The 13,745-nt window shown below is 34.6% G+C and overlaps 1 protein-coding gene across 1 annotated transcript; it reads right to left on the reverse strand.

Moving 5' to 3' along the window:
• Positions 1-5,943: 5,943 nt before the first annotated feature.
• Positions 5,944-7,812, reverse strand: LOC115444303 (connectin). Its single transcript, XM_030170031.2, has 2 exons — positions 6,786-7,812; positions 5,944-6,564 (listed from the first exon to the last, which is right to left on the reverse strand). Exons 1-2 carry the CDS (start codon positions 7,810-7,812, stop codon positions 6,062-6,064), a joined length of 1,530 nt encoding a protein of 509 aa, XP_030025891.2. The 3' UTR covers positions 5,944-6,061.
• Between the last annotated feature and the right edge of the window lie 5,933 nt (positions 7,813-13,745).

The following is a 13,745-nucleotide window of genomic DNA, read 5'->3' on the forward strand; positions in this document are numbered from 1 at the left end:
CGTTCCAGTAAGATACGATACCATACGATATTTACTTTTAAATGCCTTTAACGTATTTTATGGAAAACTCGAAAGCTTTTAGTATTGAATTTTGTGTTTTTTGCGAAATAGTTTGGGACGCGCCGGGAGCGGTCGAAACGAAAATCTGGATTGACAGCGCACGTATACGTGAACGCGGAAAAATGGGGAAATGTGACTTGCGGTTCTGGTGTGGTCAGAAGATAAATTACTACTAATGATATTGGTATGTTCAGTTAACATTTGAAAATTTTAAACTTTACTGCATTGCACTTTTTTTTATTGCTTTGAATGACGAGACGAGCTTGCCATTCGCCTGATGGTAAGCGATACGACCGCCTATAAACAGTAAAAACACTATCTAATACCTTGAATTACAAAGTATTTTTTGGTATTCCACTACACTCGCTATCTTGAGACATGAGATGTTAAGTCTCATTATATCTAGTAGTTACACTGGCTGTAATGTCCTTAAAACCGGAACACAATCGTGATTTCACATTGCTGGTTGCCGGCCGAAATAGATATTGCGGTGGTACCTACGCAGGCGGCCTCTCACATATGAGAGACTTACCAGTAAATAACTTATCTGTAGTAATTTGCTGGTAATAGGATACATTTCATATCCGCCCAGATCCGAAGGTCCCGCAACTTCATTGAAATATCAACCAAATTATGATAAACTGAACATACAGTTTGACTTATATTGTTCGAAGCTCGTCAAACAAATTTTATCGACTCAGAATGATAAAAATAAGCGTTTTTAGATCAGCCATCGCCTCCGCCAATGGGAACGCAATAAAAGGCGAACAAGTGCGTTAGAAGGAGACACTTGAATCCGAACAGAGATTGATTTGAATGAGTGCGTAAACTGGGATGGATATCATTTTAGACTATGTGATGTGTTTATTTATATGTCATTTTCTTATGAAAAACTTTTATAATAAAATTTACTACACCACAAATTTACTTACTTCTGCAAATAAATACACACACACACACACAGAGAGAAAGTGTGTGTGCGTGTGTGTGTGTGTGTGAGAGAGAGAGAGAGAGAGAGAGAGAGAGAGAGAGAGAGAGAGAGAGAAGATAGAGAGACTAATGGACCCACTTATCATCATATTGAGTCTGTCCCATGATATGACGTGAGTATATCACCATATTGGAATTCCAAATCCCCGACACACACTAAGAAGAAAAATCAAATACTTCTTTGGCGATCGTGCACGCAATATTATGACGTTATCAAGGCAGTCAGTAATAGCATGCAGCATATTTCAAAATTCAATGCGCAAAAGAAACATAATCTCTCTGGGTTTTTTCAATTTTGAAAATTAGGAAGTCTTTTTAAAAATTGTTGAACTTAAGAATTCTTATAAGTCTGTATTTGTGACATCAATTAACATTGCTTTTGTTTTTCACAAGGTTATTTTCCTTACTCTGTAAAAACGTTGTATTTTTGAAACACAAAACTCCACTGTATATTCAAATACAACTATTTTTCAACGGTGCTGTCCTAGCATGACAGGACTTGTTAAGCCTCGCTAGCATCTATCAGTGGATTGAATTTTCGTTACCAGCCTAAACTATTACGTAACTGGTAAAACTTTTAGTAACGTATGTGATGCAAATCAAGAGGTCACAGGTTTGTCTGCACCGAGAATATTTTGTGATTGCCTTTTTTGGACCTGTATGTTCAGAAACTAAAATTCCTTCGAATTTATTAATGAAATTTAAAAACTGTTTTTTTTTTGTTAAGTTCTATTATTTTATTTTATTTTTTTTTTTTTATTTTTTTTACACAGGCGGACTTAATGCCATAGGCATTCTCTACCAGTCAACCTTAGGGTGGTGCAGAGATAATCAAGGTAGGTGCATCACGATAATACGACATTGAAAAAGAAGGTATATATAAAATACCTATAATAATATATAATAATATGTTACCTATATATTATGTTTGTTTCAAAATAATTGTGTGGTTAGATTCATATTTTTTTGGATTTTAAAAAGTACGTATGATAATTTCTGTTCACGACTCTATTGAAGTAAATTACAACATTTTAGCGACATAAACCACGGTATTTCGGTACTAGACCGAATGAATAAAGAACGAATGATAAAACAGATTTACGATACGAACGTATAGAGGTAGATCCCGAATTTATTGAAGTTAACTTATATTTAATACTTACGGACAGTGTAATAAAATCTGCAAGAGTACGGGAAGATTTATTAGAGTGCGTAAAATATGATATTTTTTTTATGATCGCTGACCGATCTTCATTAAATGATGTTATTACCCTACATTCCCTTCTCGCTTAAACCTTTAAGCCAGTTCGAGTTGAACACAGTTTTAGATAGGATTTTAGATTTTGGCTAAACCCGAAAGCATTCAGGGCTATTAGCTATTTATCTAGATTTAGATTTAGCTCGTATTTGCGAAGCGTTTACGGCTTACTACTCTTTTAGTTACTATAAATCTGAGAGTTCCAAAAATGTTAAATGTCTAAATTGCATCTCTTTATGAGATTATAAATCTCATATATGAGAGATTTTATGTTAAGTTACTTTTAACGCAAAAATTATAAACACCATCCAATTAACGATGTATTTACGTTAACAACACCGTTTAAGAAACAATAAGACTCGAAATACTCAGTAATTAAGATTTAATGATATTGGATTTAAAAATGGACCCAACAATACAGCTTTTGTGCTCATTCAGACAATACGGATGCTATTAAAATCAATACACGCGATTCTCACGTAGAACTATAGATGTCGAAATGGTTTTATTGTTTAGGTACACTAACATTTTGTTAATAACTGACAAGAAAGAATGAAAGTATTAAAAGGTCCATTATAGCAAGAACGTAAAATAATAATCAGTTCTAATATAAAGCTGAAACGTTTGTTTGTTTGAATGCGCTAGTCTTAGGAACAACTAAACCGATTTTGTTTTTTTTTCGCTAATACGAAGCTACATTATACCTGAGTGCTAAAGGTGACTTCTTGACGCGGTCGGAGCTGCAGGCAAAATCTAGTTAATACATTAATAAACTCAAATTTTGTAAAATGTCTAAATTAAAATATAATATTACATTTACACTTCGACTCGCTCTATGATGAAATTAATGCCGTTCGAGCTGTGTAGGCAGTATAAAGCCTTATTTAGACGCACCAGCGATTGCTACCAATTATACCAAACATTGCTTAATAAAGTTACCCTCTCTGAATATATGTAATAGCATCTCGTTTGCTTTGACGTAGATACGAGCCTTTGAAAATTCAATAAACGATTATTTCCTGCAATAATAACATATGACTGTTGCTAGCAATTATTGCTCCGTCTCAATGAGGCTTAAGGCAATATTATAAACTACTTCTATTGATGTGGTAGGTACGTATGTTACAGAAAACTTGCTTAAATTCTAGCTTCGGTTGCGTCTTGTGGTAAGAGATTACCGGGGAACAATAAATCCTTTTGCCAATCTCTATTCTTCCGTACATGTCAGCGACGTATTCCCAATATTTGAATATGGGTGATTATTTTTCGTACTTACCAAATTGACCTCAATGCACCTGATGGTAAGTGGAGTGGGGTCGAAATAGAGTGTGCCTGGCTGATTACCCATCGCCAGTCGACACAATTATGCCGGCCTGTTTGAAACCAGATATAATATAGAGGCAGATCTCGGAATGAGATACAGTCACGTGGGCTATTATGGAAGTCCCCACCTTATGTATGGTGGTCGCTATCTAGATGGAAAAAAATACTCATTCACCTGAATTTTACCTACCTTCTGTTATCAAAACTCCAAAACTGATATTAAGTGAAGCCGTAGTCCTAATTCAACAAGCATCCAAAGTTGCTAGCGAGCCTAACTTTGCTCCATCCGAAGTTACAGATGTTTGCCAATCTCACAAACATTAGGTTGTAGAATTCTCACGTGATCTATCTAAATCAACCTCAAAGCTGGTTCAAATTATATAAAGTCAATATTAAGAATCTACAATATACTTAGTCTGTTAGAATGGCGATCTTGAGGTGGTGCAGCTAATCTGTGAGGTAACTGTATTTAAAAAGCTATCTATACAAAATGTATAACAGTAGGTGTTGATTTCTGTTTCTCCCGCGTGAAAAGCCGTTCCTGGTATAAATGTCCTTAAAATAATGTTCAAAACGCTTGTTACGACAATTTCGTTTGTTTGCTTTGTTGACAATTGCACCATCTACTTAAAAACCTGATTAAAAATTCAATTATTTTGCATGGAAACAAAATACTAGGATATAAAGCAGGCTATGTGTTAATCCGAGACATGATCTACCCCTGCGCCGAATTTCATGCAAATCTATTTAGCTGTTTTTGCGTTTACTTATTTTCACAAACTTTCACTTTTATAATACTAGTGGGACAGAAAAAATAATGCAAATCATATTTCCACAATATGTTATCTTTACTTTGGTTGTTTAATTTATGTGGATATTGTTAAAAATGCCACTAAAATTGTTCATTTTGTGCATATCCTCCTAAAGTATAGATCGTATAAACTTGCCACCAAAAGTAGATAGAATATTTAAAAAAGAACTTTTTTCACCGTTTAAGGCTTTCCAAAAGTCCAAAAATTTCTTTTTTTAAGTAATTATTCGTAAATGTTTGCACGTTCCCGCTCGTACCGCAAATGTATGGAACAAATATTCAAGGCCGTTTGCTCGGAGCTAAACCTTAAGCAATATCTTTGCAAGATAGGTCAGCTTTATACCAAGTCGACTGTTGAGAGATGCAATTCCTTTTATTGAAATTTCAAACGTAATTTCAATAATAGGACTTTATTGATGCAATAAAGTAACTGCCTTAGAAAAACAAAATGAAATTAAAAATAAATGTTTCTGGTTGATTGATGATGTTTTTCCATCTTTTGTATTTTTTAATACAGACATTCTAAAACACATATAGGTTTTGAGAATTTATAATACCTCATTATTTATGTTACGTTTTTGTAGATTATAAAGTCGATAAAATAAAAAAAACATCTAATAATGTCAATTATAATGACTATTGTTATACTCTCTCACTAATATTACGTTTAAAAAAAAATCTATTTTTATACCGTTTCATTATCTTTCTCTCCCGGAGGCAGAAATTTGTAAAACTTAACAAAATGACAAATTTAATGGTTAATAGCTATCAACTATTTGGTATCACAACAGAAATGTAAGCTCCTTAAAAAGTTTTATAAAAAGGTCTTTAGACAGAAAGAAATAAAACCCAGTACTTTGTAATGGGCGTGAATAAATAGGTAGATTTCGCATTTTCGCTTTTATTACAAAACGTTATGGTTGATTATTTGTTAAATTTATTCTCGTAGTAGAAATAAGTTTAATTTAATGCTAATATTTTTATTCATTAATGTATTGGAAGAAGTTAATGGCTTTATAACATCGTTAAAATAAAAAGACCTACAATTTGTAAATTGTTATAGCAAGTATAATTTGAAAACTTTGAAAGTATTGTTATACACTTTGAAAGATTTTAGATGCCAAAAACTTTAAAATTTCGATGTTTGAAACATAAGAATTCTGCAAAATCTACCTTAATTTCGAAGTTGAACAAAAATAAGATTGTCCTTAAGACTTTCAAAATCCAATCCTAACTCTCCAGCTTAAATACGACATAAATGTTATTATTTACATTATTCCCTTCCAATGAAATTACAGTACAATTATCTATACAAATATACGTCAATTACCCATAAATAAAACAATGAAAAAATCTATTGAATCCAATAGAAAATTACCCTACGATAAAATTCTGACCAATCATTATTACACAAATTTAACGTTACTTATATTATATATCACATTTTTACATCAAAATATTATATACAGTTTCATAAGTTATTAGAATTTGAAGCCTAGAAGTTATCTTAAAAAATATGTACAGTAACGACCACGTACGAGAAATTTACAGTGTAGCAAACGGAATTTTAATGCTCTCTGCTAGAGAACCAGTTACGAGTTGTATAAACCTTTCAGTATTTACAGTTGAATGGTCCGATAAATTAAAGTGAGTGGCATTGTGAGCATTGCGATGTTCAAGTATAATGTTGTTGTTAGTGATGTTTGTATTAGATTTCTGTAGTCTTTCGCTTCGTTCTGAGATGGGTACGTGTAAGTGCGATCCGTAACACTCTTCACGTCTTGAGGGCACGGAAGCGTCTCCACGGGTATCTGAAGCAGCGTCCGCTCGTTCTCCCCCTTAACAGATTTAGCTTCATCAACGTAAGTATCATCCGTTTCATCTTGTATAAAATCATCCGGATTATCCGAGTAATCTTTTATTTGACTTTTGTCGTCGGCTTCGTACAAATTGTTTGAGCCGATGACGCTCCTTTCGTAGTAAGCAAAGTGTGAATTTAAGGATGGCTCACCGCTGAATTTGCAAATGAAATTTTCTAAAGACGTTCGCACTTTCATGCTTTTCGCTTCGTGACGGAGCTTATGCATCCATGCGAGGTGACAGTCGCAGGCGAAATCGTTCCCTGTAACAATCGGGGCCTTAATTAATTCAGTAATTGGACTAATGATGAATTTGGAGCGTTTGAGACTAATTGATTTTATTCAATGGATCAAATCTGTTCTCGTTTGAAATCTAAATTTAGAATTCAAATAAATGAATGTGGAAAATAGATAGTCAAGAGTGGCGTGAGGAGTTCATCGAAACTTCTGTTGTTGGAGTTAAAACTTCTTAATTAATACGTACCTTCCAAGTAGATGTAACTGTTTTGATTCTTCAAATTATCATATATGGGCCGCAAGTTGTCGAAAGTGAATCTTTTTAACTTATTATGTCTCAAATCCAAAGCTGATAATCCTCTAACACCTTCGAACAGCCCGCCAGCGAGATTAACAAGTTTGTTGTGGCTTAAACTTAACTTCCGTAATTGAGATAGTCCATCAAATGTCCTTTGAGCCAATATATGAATTTCATTGTAATCTAACAACAATGTCTGTAGGTTCCATAACTCAGTAAAAGTAAAAGAGTTAAGCACGGTTAATTTGTTTCTCCTCAGGTCTAACCGTTTAAGATTAGCGAGCCCGTCAAAGCACTCCTTTTTCAGTTCGCTTATATTATTCCTGTCGAGTTCCAGGTCGGCTAAGTTAACAAGATGTTTGAAGGCCCCGTCTTGTATAACGCTTATGTTATTACTAGTTAGATACAGCTTTTGCAGAGAGGGTAGGTCGTAAAACGTTTCGGTCACGAGCTCGCCTATTCTGTTTTCATCTAACGTGAGGGCGGTCAAGTTCGGTAAGTTGTAAAACGAATGTCTGCCCAGTTGCGCTATCTGGTTCTTGGTCAAAGTCATCTCCTGTACCGATGTCACGTTCACGAATGTGTAACTGTCTATATTACGAATCGAACTGTACTTTATGCTGAATTGTTTTATCTTTCGGAGATATCTGAAAACTTTTGCTGGGACGAAGTCGAGGCCGCCGTCTGCTCGGACGTTAAAGGCGAGCATTTCTATATTTGATTGGGATATAAAACTTGACCACAGCGGGTCTGTTTTCTCGATGCCTCCGTTGAAGACCCAACATTCTGTTTTCACTGCTTCGTTTATTTCTTGCCCGTACTCGCAGTAGCAATGGACTTTTGAATCTCTGTCGCTTATATCGCATATGTTTGTTGTTGGTGGTACCTTTTCCTTTTGCTTCCTCCTGTTTGCGTCCAGGGCTTCTATTGCAAATAGCAACAGTAGCAAGGTAGCGGGTACCCTCTGCGCCCGCATACCTCCTACCTGCGAAAGAAAAAAACATTCATGCATTTGTTTCTGTAATTGTTACTTTAACTTAAAATTATAACAAAGTGTTTTATAATGCTTTGTCAAATTAAAACCCTTCATAAAACTAGATTTAAAACGCACATAACATTTGAAAAGAAAATATGTTATCCAAGATTGAGTTTCAATCTCATAGACCCCTTAACATCAATATCTCGATACAAAACAATATAATCATAATAAAGTTTGTCTTGAATACGTGAACTCCGCGGACAAATAGGGCAAAAGACCACTGTATTTTATCTGTCAAGCAGACAGAAATGGGTCACAGTAACACAAAGCAGGTGAACGTTGTCAAAGAGTTTATTATATAATGTATAAAAATCCACGAGCAAGGAAAACGCACGGTTCGGTTCTTATGAGTAATTTTTCTGTGTTTTGGTTAAAACAGAACGGTAAGACGAATTGACAACATTTCATTTTTTCAACATACCAAAATGTTTATATTTTATGAAACTAGATCTAAAATGATGAGACCCATATTTTTTCTTTTTTCGAAATGCAGATATTTTCATTCATTATTTTCACTTTGAATTTTGTTTTATTCTAAAATGACGTCACATATACGGCTCAAAACGCAGTGACCTTCGCTTTGCAGTAAAAAAAAATTAAGTGACAGTTTTTTTGTTTCTGTCTCTCTCGTTGAAAGTGACAGTTGTGACGTATCTATTGTAATATTGACATTTGACATTGAGAAATGACGGTGTCTTAGTTTTTTAAAATAAATAATAAGGTGGACCAAGGAACTATTTCATTCAACCGTATATGTGACGTCATCAAGCATTTTTCGGTTTTTAATTTTTTTCTCCGAAATTAAGTATTAAAAAAATATTTAAATTCATAATCGAACTCAGAGTAGAAAAATTAAGAAACGGTATTTTTGTTTTAGGCACGTCTACATTTTGAAATGTTGTCAATTGTGGGTGCTGACTTATCATCACTATTGTCCATGCGTGTTGTTATCTCAATATAATGCATTTACAGGGTCATTTAGACATTGCGTTACTCAATGAAACCACATACTCGTCTTCACCTATGCTGAGATTGGAAAGTGTTTTTTCATGTAAATAAGCATGTGGTTTCATTTAGTAACGCAATCTCAAAATGACCCTGTACAATCATTGTGTTGATAAGAGGTCAACACATATAGATTTTAACTGGTGGTAGATCTCTCATACGTGAGAGTCCACCTGGGTAGGTACCAACGCAAAGTCTATTTCTTCCGCTAAGCAGCAGTGTAGTCACTGTTGTGTTCCGGTTTAAAGAACATTGTAGCCAATGTAACTACTAGACATAATAAGACTTTACATCTCATGTCTCAAGATGGCGATCGCAGTAGAATACCAAACAATACTTTGTAATTCAAGCTACTATTCAATTAAACTACTGTCTATGGGCGGTCGTATCGCTAATGGTATTAGGCGAACTACACGCTTGAGTAGACATTCAAAGCAATAAAAAAAAAGTATTTAAGGAGTAGACACCAGTTGTGTCTCGGAGCTGTCACTTTTATCCTTGGTATGGAAATATGGCGCCACTTCACCTGTTGTGAAGCATCGTCCAGTGAGATAAAAACAACCTAAGACGGTCGGCATAGTTATATTAATTGGATTAATAATTCAGTGAGCAACTAACTCGAATTAAATCAACTCCAGCAATAAAACCAAGTTTTAGTCTTAACCAACTAAAACAGTAATATTATGTAAATAAGAGAGTTAATTTATATCGTGAATTTTCTCTACTTTTCGATTGAGCATACATAGTTCATAGCGAATTTATTTCTAGAAACTGTAATGCGAAATACAATGTTTGTAGATATATTACGTAACTTTTAATGATAGGTAAATGATATAATAACCAAAGCATTGATTGCAAGGTACTACATATATTGCGCTTATTAATTTCTGAGAATGTTTAATATCATTATTTCTTTATAAGAGTACGGCAAAGAGATTCCACTACAACTGAAGGAAAGCAGCTCCAGATAGTGTCAACTGACTAGAGATGATTATCCCTCACCAGTCGCCACAAATATGCCGGTCTATTTGGGACTATATACACACAAGTTGATCCCAGAACGCGAGAAACTTACGTGGACCACTATGACAGGTTTCATTACTTTGTTTTCCTTGTATACGATGTAATGAGTAATTTATGAGTGGTTGTATCCGGAAGGTTACAAATATACTTCTACACTTACGTGTGCACTCACGACTTTATCCCCGAAGGTGTAGGCAGAGGCGCAAGTGGTGCACGTTTCGCCGTACATATTCCGTCCTATAATTTGATAGGTGGCGAGCCAATTGCCATATCAGGCACAAACTCTAGACTCTGATGACTTTGCCTGACCCGAGGATCAAAACCTAAACCTAAACACTGCAGTCGTATCGTAATATAACTACGCTACTGAAGCAGTCATACCTTACCAGTGAAGCAAAACACCTAATACCCAGTATAGCACAATCCTAATGTTAACTCACTGATTAATAATAAACACGTATACATAAACAACATATCCAACAATCCATTTGTTTACCTCGAAATTTATGAACCGAAATAACTTCATTTGCACATCACAGGAAACGTTTAATTCTCTTGTATGTAGTTAATTAAAGCGCTGTAAGCAAATACATAGCTGAATAATGCGACGAAAGCGGACTGCTAGTTAAATCACGTTAGCGTGAAGTTATTACTGGAATCGGTAGATTAATATACCAAACGTTTTTGGGCATACGTTCTTGCTATTGTTAAAGTCAGGATTCTGGAGTACCTAATTTGTCAGACTGGGCAAGAAATATACAGCTAAGATCGTTGGTTGATTGTATACGAGCCAGTATTTCTCTGTTATCAGAAGTTAGACAACGGAAGGCTAAGGAGGCTTTCTTGGTTCATAGTTAATGAATTTTTTTCATCGCACTACGGTTAATTAATAATAGTGTTGTACGTACTTACATATTAAGTATATTTTTATACACAAAATATTTGGTAGCGTAACAAATTATTTACATGGACCATGTTCCTTACGAATCCTTAAACGTTTACAAGCCATTTAGTATAAACCACATTAACCATAATTGTTATGTAATGAAAATTTATTGAAAGTACTAATTAAATAAGTTAAGTATATAGCGATATAATTAAAATAAACCGCTATCTTATCAACACCACTGCAACTGCTAGATGACCGATGTAGTATTGATATAATTGTAGTGATAATACTCAAAAAGCACACTAGATGGCGATAGGTCAATTCTGAGTAGCGGTAGCAGAATTTTAGCGATGTGCAGTACATATTATACTTCTTACGAATAGGAGGAGAAAGGTGGCGGCAGGTCAGGCGTAACTGCCTGACTGTTCTTCCCTTCCATCGAGAAACGCAACCATCTGTTCGTCTGCAGTGGTTACCTATACGCTACTACAAGTAATCAACACCATCGTATTTTAGATAAAACTAAACGAAAATACAACCAGAGCTAGTAACACAACTTCACCACAATAACTTCGAATTGGATATACATTTTCTACATTACATGGTTAAATACTATTAGTTAAGCTAAATGTCCAGTAATTATCAAATAATGCCCTCCATTATTAGGTTAGGGAAGTGATTATCCCGTAAACACGCAATCTAGATTCAATAAATTGCAGACCCACCTCCTGCATGACTATAAATTTGCTGCGTACCACAACGCCTTGTAGCCGATTCGTCGCCAACCCGCGCGAATTTACGACACCAACCATCTTCACTTTGATTAAATGGCCAAGTTGCGAACTCCCGGGTCAGATTAATAACGGTTAATAATTATAAATGCGGCCACTCCGAGAGTTTATGGACTGTTTTGTTCTTTATTAGTCCGTTTATTGTTGTAATGTTTCATTTTATGTGAGAAAGAATTTATTTGGCGCTGTTTGGAGTGATTGGTGGTTATTGTCTTGGTGTTAAGATATCTTAATGATCGCTTAAGCGCTTGTTGAATGGAGGAAGAAGCGTGTTAACGGAGTGGAATTATAAAGAATGAAAATAGTACATAGTGGTAGAGTAAAAGGCTATCTAGGTACAAAGGTACTAAAGTATGATTGAGTTATCAAGCAGAAATTAAAGCACAATGTTACAATTAAAATAATAATGAATTAAGAATGAATCGGAATGACATTCTGACATTATTAAGGCTTCATTCTGGACATATTCCAGTAAATAAGTTTAATTTTTTGATAGGATATTCTAATACCCCTAATTGCGTATATTGTAATGTGCCAGAAGATGTTTATCATGTGCTAATGGATTGTGTGCAAAAGGAAGCTGAAAGCTGGCACATTAGCCTTAATCATGGTTATAATTTGGGTCTATGTAATAGTATTTTAGCCACACCGCAATCCGAGGAAGCCAAAGTAATTGTAAAAGTTTATTCCAAAATTCTATAATTGGAGGCAATCACAGATTGTTGAATGGTAGATTATTTTTTGCAATATTTACCTTTATATATCTAGTTTAACGTCGATATAATATGTGTAAGTCCTTTACGGTAGTGTTATAGTCACTGAGTAACAAAACTCCTTTATAAAAATAAAGATTAAAAAAAATAAAATTTAAGTAAGGTTACCTATAGTGTAATTATCGGTCTTTATGAGCCTGAATATCGTATCAAAATAAAACTAATTCTCATTCATACAATTGTAAAATGTAGATATTGTATCGTAGACTTTTCAGACGACCTACAACTCAATCCATCATGTGATTATGAAGTTTGCAGTCTTCAAAACGTCGAGAGACAATTATAAAAAACACGATAAAATCCTAAAACTAGTCTTATTTTTAGGTCTAATATTATCGTAAATCATTATTAATATCGTGTCTCAGAACGACAAGTACAAGGCAACAGCGCCCATTTTCACATAACCAAGTTCCACGTAACACTTCTACGGAAGGTAATGCATACTACACTCCTTAAGCATTATGAGGGTATAGGTCATTAGAACTTGTTGGATTGCAGTGAAAAACAGGTTGTAATTGAAGATAACCTTTTTATTATATATCAGACATACTACCATTACAGTGGTTGGAACAAGAAGGGAGACCAGACTTAAAAAATATTAAAACATCAGTCACAGTGTTGCCAGTATATAAAAGTTTGTTAGTAATTTGTTTATAATATAATAATATATACTAACAGAACTAACCATCAAAAGTTCCACGTATATCCTTACTATAAAGAAGTTCTCTAACAACAGAATACTATGAGTCGATTAAACTACTTCTTACCTATGATGTTTACTAAAATATCAAAAACACAATGCTTGTATGAGTTTTAGCTATAAGCAAATGGAGGGAGTGCATTAAACTCTACACTAACACACTCATATGGAGTATGAAAATGTACTTGCCACACGACCGCATACACGCGTGTCATTTAAAACTTAAATGTGGAAGAGGATAGCAAAGATAATATTTTTTTTTTATTTATTTGAATGATGAGACGAGCTTGTCGGTCACGAAGCGATACGACAGCTCATAAAAAGTCGAAACACCATCCAACACCTTGAATTAAAAAGTATTATTTGGTATTCCATTGCGCTTGCTATGATGAGGCATGTGTTAAGACTTATTATGTCCAATAGTTACACTGGCTACAATGTCCTTCAAACCGGAACACAACGGTGACTACACAATGCTGCTTGGTGGCTGAAATAGACATTGCGGCGGTACCTACCCAGGCGAACTCTCGCATATGAGAGACCTACCATAAGTAGCATAACATTTACTAATGATTTCTTATGTTTACGCAAATGTTAAGTATTATTTCATCATTTACTGAGTTAGTATTTTAGCAACTTTGTCAAGGAATAACCCAAATTCGAGGCTCTAATTAGGCGTTTGTCTCAAG

The sequence above is a fragment of the Manduca sexta genome, chromosome 11 (assembly GCF_014839805.1).
Source record: "Manduca sexta isolate Smith_Timp_Sample1 chromosome 11, JHU_Msex_v1.0, whole genome shotgun sequence".
Classification (NCBI taxonomy): domain Eukaryota; kingdom Metazoa; phylum Arthropoda; class Insecta; order Lepidoptera; family Sphingidae; genus Manduca; species Manduca sexta.